At 38.3% G+C, this 13,470-nt stretch overlaps 1 protein-coding gene across 1 annotated transcript in view; it reads right to left on the minus strand.

The window, feature by feature from the left end:
- Positions 1-13,252, minus strand: part of PLEKHH2 (pleckstrin homology, MyTH4 and FERM domain containing H2) — a 111,987-nt gene extending 98,735 nt beyond the window's left edge. The window contains exons 1-2 of the mRNA XM_036874029.1: positions 13,178-13,252; positions 6,644-6,773 (exon numbers count right to left, since the gene is read on the minus strand). Of these exons, the coding sequence (XP_036729924.1) occupies positions 6,644-6,766 (123 nt within the window). The 5' untranslated portion in view covers positions 6,767-6,773; positions 13,178-13,252. The remainder of the gene's footprint in view (positions 1-6,643; positions 6,774-13,177) is intronic.
- Positions 13,253-13,470: the final 218 nt, after the last annotated feature.

Here is a 13,470-nt window from a genome sequence, read left to right on the forward strand (position 1 = left end):
GAAACCACAAAATCTTTGGTTGGAAAGCATTTGTCTTTATTTTTGTCCCTTGCATGCTATTCTTTTGGCCTAGGAATCTTTTATTGGTAAATTAAAATCATTAACATTCATAATAGGAACAACTTTAAGTTGCATGTTCTCAAGAAACCTATTGCAGAAGGAAACACAGGGACAGAGGTATGACCAAGAGAGGCCAAATTTAGAATTTGAGATTCTAACCAAATTCTACCTAAGTAGTCTCTCCCCAGATTTGGGGTTTATTATTTACTTACATAACATTGGTTGTGGCAGGAGTCACGAATACCCCATAACAGAAACTCAATAAATGTGTGTTGAACAAATAAAAGAAAGGAAAAAAAAATGAATGAATGGATGAAGGTTTCAACTCTTTCCAAATAATTATTTAAAAGCAAAGATATATATATATATATATATTTTTTTTTTTTATGGCTGTGTTGGGTCTTCGTTTCTGTGCGAGGGCTTTCTCTAGTTGTGGCAAGCGGGGGCCACTCTTCATTGTGGTGCGCAGGCCTCTCACTATCGCGGCCTCTCTTGTTGCGGAGCACAGGCTCCAGACGCGCAGGCTCAGTACTTGTGGCTCACGGGCCCAGCTGCTCTGCGGCATGTGGGATCCTCCCAGACCAGGGCTCGAACCCGCGTCCCCTGCATTAGCAGGCAGATTCTCAACCACTGCGCCACCAGGGAAGCCCACAAAGATACATTTTGATAAAAGAAAATCACTACATTTTCATCTATGTTAAACATCATAAATACCAAACATTTCACACTGCATAAATGTAAATACACATTAAGTATATCCAATAAAGTTTAGAACACTTTAAAATCAGTTTAGGGACTTCCCTGGTGGCACAGTGGTTGAGAATCCGCCTGCCAATGCAGGGGCCACGGGTTCAATCCCTGGTCCAGGAAGATTCCACATGCCGCAGAGCAACTAAGCCCGTGTGCCACAACTACTAAGCCTGCACTCTAGAGCCCGCGAGCCACAACTACTGAGCCCACGCGCCTAGAGCCTGTGCTCCGCAACAAGAGAAGCCACCGCAATGAGAAGCCCACGCACTGCAACAAAAGAGTAGCCCCGGCTCACCGCAACTAAAGAAAGTCCGTGCTCAGCAACAAAAACCCAACGCGGCCAAAAATAAATTAATTAAAAAAAAAGTCAGTTTAAACATAAGCATAGGATGAAAAGCAATACTTTGTTTTTTGAGTGACTGTTTTTATAATCATTCAAACTACGCAATAACTTTGCAAAATACTAAAAATGAAAAAAAGCAATGCAGGAAATACCCATGTAAGTTTTTACTTTCACAATGTAGACTGTAATGTAAAGCTTGGGTCAATTCCACAGCCAATCCATACTAAGTCAGTAAAAGAAGCCTGAAATGATCCATATCAGGCTTTGGACAAAAATAAGTCTTTTATGAACAGGCCACTAATACAATAATAAAATGAAGAAGCAAATTCTAAGCCTGGTGCTTTGATTTACCACAGTGAAAGTGCCCTCTGTAGCCAGTGTGAACACAGCAGCAAGTGGCAGAGGGAAATCTGCCACTGGTCCAGATTTTACATATATATATATATATATATATATATATATACATACACACACACACACACACACACATACATAACACCACCATACATAACACTCAGTGATCTCATTGTTCCATGCATTGTATACAGATAAACTTATTTAATGAATTGGTTACTAGAGGCAGAATACTTTAGAACCTTCAAACTCATTGATGTGGACAGAAATTCCTCATTAAGTATCTCTCTTCTTGATTTTTCCCCATAGAACCCATGAAAGACACTATCACCATTTAAAAATTTTGTTATTAAAAATAATATCCTGCGCTTCCCTGGTGGCGCAGTGGCTGAGAATCTGCCTGCCAATGCAGGGGACACGGGTTCGAGTCCTGGTCTGGGAAGATCCCACATGCCGCGGAGCAACTAGGCCCGTGAGCCACAACTACTGAGCCTGCACCGTCTGGAGCCTGTGCTCCGCAACAAGAGAGACCGCAATAGTGAGAGGCCCGCGCACCGCGATGAAGAGTGGCCCCCGCTTGCCACAACTAGAGAAAGCCCTCGCACAGAAACGAAGACCCAACACAGCCATAAATAATAAATAAATTAATTAATTAAAAAAAAATACTAACGGTTTGTGTATCTATTCAAGCTCCTTATAAAAAAAATAATAATAATAATAACCTCAGTCAATAGCCCAAAAATGAAATTTAAATTACCCTGAAAAATCTAATTATTAGTATATGTATAATTTTCACTGGGCACTGTGAAATATTAGGTGGGGCAAAAGAGTAACAGGGCATGTGTGGTTTAAATAGGGCAATCACGGTGGTGACTGGACCGTTACATGAAAGCAAATACAATGCTATCCACATACTCCTTATTCCTAGACGAGAATCCTAGACCACCTCAGGGGAATCATATTCACAAGAGGAAGGTCAAGTGGCAGGAACTGCCAGACATAAATGCTGTATCAGGTAAAGGCAGCATTAGGTTATGTGGTCCATGCTGATGCCCAAAGGGAAAATTCTTCATATTTTTCACCTTTTCCTTTTCCCTGAAAATCTAACCCATAGGAAATAACATTCACTTCAACTGAAAAAGAAACTTTCCCTTTCCCTCCCTGACTCCGAAAATGAACTAGTAATACTGTAAAGTAGGAAAATTACTTAAATCTCAGCTTCCCTAAAGAGTTTATGTTTGGCATACTAGAGATATTTCCAACACCATTCCTTAAATTCCTCTAAAGACCTCTCCCACTTACAGCAGGATTTGCCCAAGACTTCAATAAGGCCTTTTTCTTCACAAGCTTCAATATTCGAAGTTACTTGGAAATTGTAATGGAAAAAACAAATAGGTGAAAAAAATAGTTTTAAAAAAATCCCACGTAATCTCCTAATCCATCTCCAAAAATATACAACGTATATATAATTGAAAGCCATCTTGAATTATAAAAACACTCTGAGATCCTCTCATACATTTTTCCTAAAAAAATTCAGAAAAATGTCTCCCATCAATCTACAATTACATTAGTTTAAGTCATCTCCTTGTACACTTAACCAGTGTGTCCAGTCAGAAAGATACAGGAAAATAATAATGAGTTACTTCTATGTGCCAGGCACTCTTTTAGCTGCATCACAAAAAAAGCGTGAAATATCTAAGGTTTCATGCCAACTCTGCTATTTGCTAGCTGTGTAATATTGGGCCTACTACTCAAATGTTCTCAGTCTTAATGTCAGCATCTGTAGATTGTGGGTAATAATAGTTATGTCATAGAGTTACTGTAGGGTTGAAACTAGCTAATGGTTGTAGTCAAGGCTTAGGAACCATAGTTAGCACCTAGTGTTAGATGCCTCAAATCAGTGCCAAGAAAACAGAACTAAGAACCAGAACTGTAGCAGAAAGGAAAAGTTGTACAGAATTTCTGGCAAAGAGCTGAGGAATCAAATTAATATTCTCTCAAGAATCTTCAGACTTAGGCCTGCAACCATCTGGAGGGAAGGTACGGAGAACTATTAGGAAGAAGCCTTGGGGCAGACGGGTTCTCACACAAAACTAAAGGTTACAGATGGGACCAGACTATCCTCTGGAACGCAATAGGTGACTCAAGTTGTGTTGGCACGCAGAAGCAATGCAATAGGGTTTGCTTTGAAAAATACGTAATATTATGTAAACTGTTATTACTACATGCATAAATGCATCCTAACTTACACAGACGTGTGCAGCCAAGCAGAGATGGAGTTACATGCTGTGTGGCTGAACAGAGAAGACAGAATAGGTGAGTAGGTAAGAATATCAGAGAAAGCAAAGAATGTGGTAACAAAACTATATTAGAGATGCCATATAGGGTGACAGCTAAGCATTCAAGGTCTAAAAACAAAATGCCTATTTTCAAATCTTGGCTCCACCACTTACATTTCAGCATGAACTCAGGCAAGGTAAATAAATAACTTTTATGTGCCTTAGTTTCCTCCTGTGTAAATATGAATAATATTAATAGCTACCGCATAGGGTTGTTATAAGGATTAAAAAGTTAATATATGGGCTTCCCTGGTGGCGCAGTGGTTAAGAATCTGCCTGCCAATGCAGGGGACATGGGTTCAAGCCCTGGTCCGGGAAGATCCCACATGCCGCGGAGCAACTAAGTCCGCGCACCACACCTACTGAGCCTGCACTCTAGAGCCCGTGAGCCACAACTACTAAGCCCGCGTGCCACAACTACTGAAGCCCACGTGCCTAGAGCCTGTGCTCCGCAATGAGAGAAGCCACCACAATGATAAGCCCGCACACTGCAATCAAGAGGCAACTAGAGAAAACCTGCGCACAGCACTGAAGACCCAACACAGCCAAAAATAATTAAAAAAAAAAAAAGTTGATATACATAAAGCACTTAGAAGATTGCCTGGCACACAGTAAGCATCATTTTCCTAATCTGTAAAATGGGAACAATAAAAGTTATTAATTCATAGGTTGTTATAAGAGCTAAATAAATCATATCTGTAAAGTGCTTAGTACATAATAAATCAATATTTGGTATTTTTATTAAAACATGGGTGGGTACCAAAAATAATTTTTAATCCAGAGAAAAATATTTCATAGTGGAAAATAACAGAAAATATCATGAAAAGTGTTATTCCCATTTGGTGTTGACTTTATTTACTGGGAAACCATGAGTAAATTTGGCATGCTTATCCTCTTTCCACTGTATGAAACACATCTGAATCATTCCATCTCTGAGATCTGTCAAAGGATTTCAGACAGATACAAATTACAGAAGACAAAAAAGAAGAATAAGAAGAAGGAGAAGGAGGAGAAGGAGAAGAAGAAAAAGAAACCACAAATAAAACAGCAATTCTGAAATAATATTCAGTTCTGAATGACCATTAATACCATTTATCCATCCATCCAGACAGCACTGTCCAACAGAAATATAATGTGAGTTGCATATATAATTTAAAATTTTCTAGTACCCATATTTAAAAAGTTTAAAAAAGGTAAAATTAATTTTACTATTTTCCATTTACTCTAATATCCAAAATATTATCATTTCAACATGTAATCAATATAAAATTATTGCTTAGGTATTTCACATTCTTTTTTTCATACTAAATCTTTGAAATCCGGTGTGTATTTTACATTTCCAACACATCTCAATTTGAACCAGCCTAATTTCCAGTGTTCACCAGCCACTTGAGGCTAGTGCCTGCCACATTGGACAGTGCAGGTCTAGAATCCAAGTTTTCTGGAAATAGGAACATGCACTGTCTCATTCACATATGTAACTGCAGCATTAAGAACAGTGTCTGGCACAAAATCAGCCCTCAATGAATATTTGTTGAATGAATAAACAAACGAATTAATCTATCAGTTTTATACACATATATTCTTTAAAAATCCTATGACATAAATGAAATTTTAATTACATGATCGGAACTATTAACGGAAGCATAGAATTATATTAATTCAATTCTATAGTTTAATGATACATAGTCAACACAAATTCCTAAATAGGTGTATACTTCCAAATACAGTATAAACACATTTTACTATCAACAGGGAACGAACAATAATCACTTTAAAGATGATTTTCCTAAATATTTAGTAGATCAAAATGTTGTCACACTACTCTAGTAAAATCAAGTAAATTATAGCTGTTCTCTCTGGAATGAATGAACTCCACATTCATCAAATACACACAATTCTTACACAGCCCACTAGTATTTGCAAAGAAGTGTTTTTTGTCTTAATGTCCAATCCATTCTAAAACTGGCAAAATACCCTGAGAAAAGCATAATTCAAAAAGAGACGTGTACCACAATGTTCATTGCAGCACTATTTACAATAGCCGGGACATGGAACCAACCTAAATGTCCATCAACAGATGAATGGATAAAGAAGATGTGGCACATATATACAATGGAATATTACTCAGCCATAAAAAGAAACGAAATTGAGTTATTTGCAGTGAGGTGGATGGACCTAGAGTCTGTCATACAGAGTGAAGTAAGTCAGAAAGAGAAAAACAAATACCGTATGCTAACACGTATATATGGACTCTAAAAAAAAAAAATGGTACTGATGAACCTAGTTGCAGGGCAGGAATAAAGATGTAGACATAGAGAATGGGCTTGAGGACACGGGGTGGGAGGGGGAAGCTGGGGCCAAGTGAGAGTAGCATCGACATATATACACTACCAAATGTAAAACAGATAGCTAGTGGAAGCAGTAGCATAGCACAGGGAGGTCAGCTCAGTGCTCTGTGATGACCTAGAGGGGTGGCATAGGGAGGATGGGAGGGAGGCTCAAGAGGGAGGGGATGTGGGTCATATGTATGCATATGGCTGATTCACTTTGGTGTACAACAGAAACTAACAGTACTGTGAAGCAATTATACTCCAATAAAGATCTAAAAAAAAATAAAATAAAACTGGCAAAAGAATATGCCAAATATAGCTTCAGATCCCTGACAAAACATTAAATTACATTCATTATTTTTAAAATGTTTACCCTAGCCTAAAGTACTGAGATTATTTAATATAAATGAAATGGGTCCCAAATAGCTGATGTTTACTAACAAAGGTGAGGGAGAAAAGCTTACCTTCTCTGCTAAGAGCTCTCGTATCTTGCTCGCTTGAACTCTAAATTTCATGAGCTGGGACTCCAGGGCTACACATCGTTCTTTCCAATCTACTGGTCCTTCTGTCTCAGAAAGCTCTGCCATATTTATTCTAGGAAAGAAAGCATTCAAATGGCATAATATCAATTAGCGTTCAGGATAATTCATTAAATCACTGAAAACACATATTCTAGTCACCATCTAACAATATCTAGACACAAGTTTTGAATTCTAAGATAAATTCCAGAACTGGTGAAAGCTCATGGAAAGAACTTAGGGGAGACAAGAGGCCAGGGTTGGAGGCCCAACTGGGTTACATAAACTTTCTGTTTAACTTAACCTTTCCATGTCTCAGCTTATCCAATCTAGAAAAAAGGGGGAATGTGGCAATAACAAACCATTCTTCTCATGGGTAGGTTGTAAGCAACAAATTAAATACTGCTGTTCTTAACAACACTTTGGACAATATAACAGCACCACACAGAGTACTGTCATTATTTAGCTCTGCCCAACAGTTGAGGTAAGATTTTTTAAATCTGTCAGTTCGTAATTTTACCATGTTCTTAAACTTACAGAATTATTACAGTTTTGATTCAATTGGTAGCATCACAGAATAACCTAAAGAAACTTCATATCAGTGCTACAATTATGGCTTAGACTTATAATTATTACTTACCACCACCCTATATTTGTCCAGGTCCAGGCTGTCTTTCAAACTAAAACTCCTTTGGCATGTTTAACTGGGCAAAGTATTACGACCCTGGACAAGTTTAGATAATTTTTATTTGGTGTAAGAAGAGAAAACATATAAACATGAAATTTAGAATCACCTACATTAAGTAAATCTGGTTCAGTGTTTTCCATGATGCTAACCTTCCTTTTGGAGGAGATTAATCCCAGGGAGAAGCACGGTAAGGGGGAAGCCAAGAGGCAGGGGAACTGGTTTTGAAATTCTAAAGTGCAAAAAACTATTGCTTGACTTTGGAAGCACAATTATTTCTAGCTCTGGGATTCATAAAAGTAGGTTTAAATGTTTGTTAATGTTTCATCAGGCTATTTTCATAAATGGCTTGATAATGTATTTCTGAATTGCCCTTGCTATGAACTGACAAAATCTGCATTAGGAGTGGCTCTTCAGGAGAAGCCAAGTCCTAGTCATAGAATATATGTGACAGCAAAACTCTCAGAACCCCAGGATAGAACTGCAGTTGAAGCGTATTATTCTGTTCTTTTGTTTTACAAAAATATGTCTCCCTCACAAATTAACCAAGTTTATTTTCCCAATATTTAGTGTAACATAACCCCTTCTTAAACCTATACCAGTTTTTTAAATCTGCAAAAGATTATTTTCTTAGCATAAATATTGATTTGTGCTTAGATCAGTTTTCACATTAATACTTACATTATCACTCAATAATTTAGAAATAAATATAAGCAAAGTTATTCTACAAAGGCTACAACTTTATTAAGAGCTCCCCAACCATCTCAAAGCCTCCACATGCTCCTAAATTCTAGCCATAATTTAAGGGAAACTTATTGTAGAGCTAGAAATTGTTCTCTTCATTTCTTCGTTTTCACAGATGCCCCACCCCACTGTTTTATGAGTTTTTCCTAAGGATATTAGCCTTGTTAATGACCTTTTTTTCATTACTCACATCAGCATTTACTATTAATGATTTAGAAGTAAATAAGGTAGTTTGTCAGTCACAAACTTTTTCTCAATTCTACTGCTATTTCATTTCTCTCCTCATTAGCTTTAGAGTGGACAAGGAAGAAAATACAGACAAAATATTAAAAATAAAAAGCAGTCCTGAAATGGACATCCTTAAGTCTTGAACCATTCATAGCACTGCACAGAAATATAGGGACACTCCTCTATCTTAAGCAACAAGAAGAGTCTATTTCATGTTGGTTAATTTTTGCACTACATTTAAAATAACCTGTTTATGTTCTACTGTAAAATTTCTACAGTTTTAAAAATAACATAGTTTTCAACAAATGAAAATCAATGTAATGAACCATATGAATAGAATAAAAAACAAAAACCATATGATCATTTCAACAGATGCAGAAAAAAACATTCAATAAAATCTAACACCCTTTTATGATAAAAGCATTCAACAAACTAGCAATAGGAGTGAACTTCCTCAACCTGATAAAAAGCATCCATGAAAGCCCACAGCTTATATCACACTTAATGGTAAATGACTGATCCGCCTAAGATCAGAAACAACATAAGGATGTCTGCTCTCGCCACTTCTATTCAACGTCATACTGGAGGGTCTGGCCAGCGCCAGAAAATAAAATAGAAAGCGCACAGATTGGAAAGGAAAATCTAAAACTATTTCTATTTTAAGATGTCATGGTCTTATTCATAGGAAATTCTAAGGAATCCATTAAAAAAAACTATTAGAACTATTTGAGTTCAGCAAAGTTTCAGGAAACCAGATCAATATACAAAAATCAATTGTTTTTCTTTATACTTGCAAGGAAACTCCAGAAATGAAATCAAGAATATATTCCATTTACAATAGCATCAAAAAGAATTAAATACTTAGGAGTAAATTTAACAAAAGAAGTATAAGATTTGTACTCTGAAAACTACAAAACATCATTGATCAAGATGAAAAAAAAATTAATTACAAAACATCATCGAAAGAAATTAAAGAAGACCTAAATAAATGGAAGACATCGCACATTCATGGATTGAAAGACTTAATACTGTGAGGATGGCAACACTTGCAAATGGATATACACATTCAATACAATGCCTATCAAAATTCCAACTGCATTTTTTTGCAGAAACTGACAAGCTGATCCTATAATTCATATGGAAATTCAGGGAACCCAGAATAGCCAAAACAATCTTAAAAAGTTGTACAACTCACACACTCAATTTCAAAAATTACTATGAAGCTACAGTAATCAAGACTGTGTGGTACTGGCATAAAGACAGACATATATATAGATCAGTGGAATAAAATTATGAGTACAGAAATAAGGAAATAAGAAATAAGGATGGGGGGCAAAATAGGTGAAGGGGATCCAGTGGTACAAACCTCTTATATTAATTATATAATAAATAAGTCACAGGGATGTAACATACAGCATAAGGAATATGGTCAATGTACTAATTTTGTACGGGGACAGATGGTCACTAGACTTATCGTGGTGATCATTTCATAATGTATGCAAACATTAAATCATTATGTAGTATACCTGAAATTAACATAACATTGTACATCAACTATATTTCAATTAAAAATATCTGTAACAACCCTACTTCCAAATAAGATCACATTTTGAGATACTAGGTGTTAGGACTGCAACACATCCTTTTTGGTGGGGGGGGCAGCTATTCAATCCATTAAAAAAAGTACATAAATAAAACCTCACATTTAGAGCGAACTGATTTTTGACAAGGTGAAATGAATAGTTTTTTTTTAATAAATGGTGCTAGACAACTAGATATCCACACGCCAAAGAATGAATTTGGACCCCGGCTGCATACCATATACAAAAATTAACCCCAAATGGATCAAAGACCTAGACGTAAGAGCCTAAGCTCTAAACTCATAGTAGATTAAATAGGCATAAGTCTTTGTGACCTTGAATAGACGATAGTTTCTTAGATATGACATCTAAAGCATAAGTAATCAAAGAAAAAATAGGTAAATTTAACCTAAAAAGAAAAACTTTTGTGCTTCAAAGGACACAATCAAGAAAGTGAAAAGATAACCCACAGAATGGGAAGAAATATTAACCAATCACATTATCTGATAAGGGACTTTTATCCAGATTATATAAAGGACTCTTACAACTCAACAGTAAAAAATCCAGTTAAAAAGTAGGCAAAGGATCTAAAGAGATATTTCTTTAAAGAAGATGTACAAATGGACAAAAAGCACAAGAAAAAATGCTCAACATCATTAGCTATAAGGGAAAATGCAAATCAAAACCACAATGACTTCCCACTGCATACTAAATCGGATGGTTATAATAAAAAAGACATGTAATAAGTGTTGGTGAGGATGTAGAGAAATCTGAACTCTTATACACTGCTGTTGAGAATGTAAAAACAGTACAGCTGCTTTGGAAAGTAGTTTAACAGCTCCTCAAAAGTTTTAACATAAAGTTACCATATGACCCAGCAACTCCAATGTTAAGTATATACCCAAGAGAACTGAATACCTAAGTCCACACCAAAACTTGTACACAAATGTTAACAGCATTATTATTCAAACAGCCAAAAAGTGGAAACAAACCAAGTGTCCATCATCAGATGAATAGATAAACAAAATGTGGTATATCCACACGATGGAATCTTATTCAGCCACAAAAAAAGGAATAAATCACTAATACATGCTACAACAATGGATGAACCTTGAAAACATTACCCTAAGTGCCTAGTGAAAGAAGCCAGACACAAAAGGCAACATACTGTATGATTCCATTTATATAAAATAGGCAAATCCCAAGAGACAGAAAGTAGCTTAGTGATTGCCAACAACTGTGAAGAGAGGGCAATGGTGATCAACTACTAATGGGTCTGGGGTTTCTTTCTGAAGTGATGAAAATATTCTAGAATTAGTGCTGTTGGTTGCACAACCTTGTGGATATATCAAAAACCACTGCACTGTACACTTTAAAAGGGTAACTTTCATGGTTTGTGAATTACACCTTAATTATAAAGAGCATATATTTACAAATGAGTAAAGAAAAATAACAGTTTAAGTGGATGTATATTAATAATCTATTGTTTGTGGTTATCCCTGTTGAGAATTCCACCATTAACTCGAACAATTTAGAGTTAATTGTTAATCTCAAATATGACAAGTATCAGACATATATTTTACCAAGAGTACTGTGCTATGAAAATGACACATCAAATAAATTCTGTTAAACACACCTATTCATTTCTATAGTTATACTAATTACATATTTTTACAGTGAAGTAGCAAAACCTTAAGAACATTATTGGTATTTAATGTCTGCATTCCCAGTTACTACAGTCATAATTTTAAAAATTCAAAACTACAGATTGGTTAGCTAATGGTCTATCCTGAGGTCTAGACACCTGATTTCCTCATTTCATTCTGTAATTTCAGTTAATTTAAAGTAACTGCTGTGTTAATGCACCATCTTGAGTAAAGATTCTAATTTTGAACAATATCCACCATCCTTTTCCATTACTACTGATTTTACAGAGCCTAATGATAGCTTTGGGAGCTATACCACTTGCTAAATAAATATCATTTCTAGATTTTGAATTTGAAAGTAATCTAATTTTACTGCAGCGGACAGGAAAAAGTCTTGGTTTTCCAAATACCCCAGTGATTTTGGGAAACATTTACTGACACGAAATAAACTGTTTACGATTGTGGAGTGAATGCTCTTTTCTCTGAATCTTTGACTTCCTGTTTCTCTTCCAAATCCCTAAAGGGAAAGAAGAAGAAAAGAAAGAGTTCATCTACTTAGGCTTCCCCTGATGAAGCTCAAGGTAGCCACTCATATTCTTTAATTCTCTCCTCTTAAGGGACAGCTTAACTTGGCCCGGTAAGAGAGAGAGAGAGAGAGAGAGAGAGAGAGAGAGAGAGAGAGTGTGTGTGTGTGTGTGTGTGTGTGTGTTTCTAAAGCAGAAAAGATGTCTTTCTTGACCACACTGAGGCTTGCCTTGTTTAAGCAACCTCCCGACCACCACCCAGCATCACTTGGGCAAAGACTGCCCTTCGGTAGCACTGCTCAGAACCCGTGCTCCTCACTCCAGAGCTCCTCAGGGACACACACAGCTGTGTGGTCGAGGCTTGCGACTGGCATTTTCACAAAGAAAGCAGTGACCTGCAGGTAGCACAGAACTAGGATTTTTCCAGCGTAAATATTTCAACCTCTCTTTTCACTGCGTTTCGCACATCAAAATTTTTGGCTCAAATGTTCCATCTTTTAAAAAGTGGTCGAATAACTTGAGGGACAGCGCAGTTTCATGGTAGGTCACCTAAGGGCACTTTGACATTCTGGCAACTCAAGGTGTAGAAAATGGTTCTTTAAAGTTTTGAGAAGTTTCGCCCCCGAGATCACAGTGGGGCTCCCAAGAAGCGGAGGCCGAGCCGCAGCATCCCTAACTGCGTGGGCCACTCAGCGCGGGGACGCGCAGCAGCGCCGTGTGCCCCCCCTGACTGCCTGCGCCGCGCCACAAACCCGGGCCCCGACTTTTCAAACAAAATGTCACGGGAGACCAGTGGGCGAGGAGCCGCCGGCCACCGCTCCCAGACGAGACCCCAGTCCTGGGAGCAGCAAGGGGAGCGACGTGGAGTGCGGAGGTTGCGTTGGGAGGCGCGGAGTTGAGTCCGGTGCCAGACCGCTCCATCCCCTGGTCCCGGCCCTCCGGATCAGCCCGCCGCCCCCATCCTCCGCGCGACGCGCCCACCCGGGACTGCGCGCTCTAGAGGGGGCGGGGATCCCCAGGCACCGGAGTCTCTGGGGTCGCCCTTCGGCTCCCGGCCAGACTCATCTGCCTACCTCTGCGCTGGCCCCCGGGGGCAGCACCGTTGTCCCGGGTGCGTCTGGTGCGGGTTTCCTGAGGCTCTCAGCCTGCGCCCGCCTCACACCAAGCCCAGAGCGGGCGGGGGACAGGGTACCGCCTCCTCCCCGGACTGGCGGCCGTGGTAGCCAATCAGAGACCTCAGTCGCCCTCCTGACGTCACCTGGGGGTGTGGCCATGACTTTGACTCCTCCCAGTCCCTATCCCAGGAGAGAGATGTGTCCAGGAGTCTCTATCCCTGGCCTTTGGCACACTTAGAGCTCAGAGCCTG

Source organism: Balaenoptera musculus, chromosome 13, assembly GCF_009873245.2.
Source record: "Balaenoptera musculus isolate JJ_BM4_2016_0621 chromosome 13, mBalMus1.pri.v3, whole genome shotgun sequence".
In the NCBI taxonomy this organism is placed as follows: Eukaryota; Metazoa; Chordata; class Mammalia; order Artiodactyla; family Balaenopteridae; genus Balaenoptera; species Balaenoptera musculus.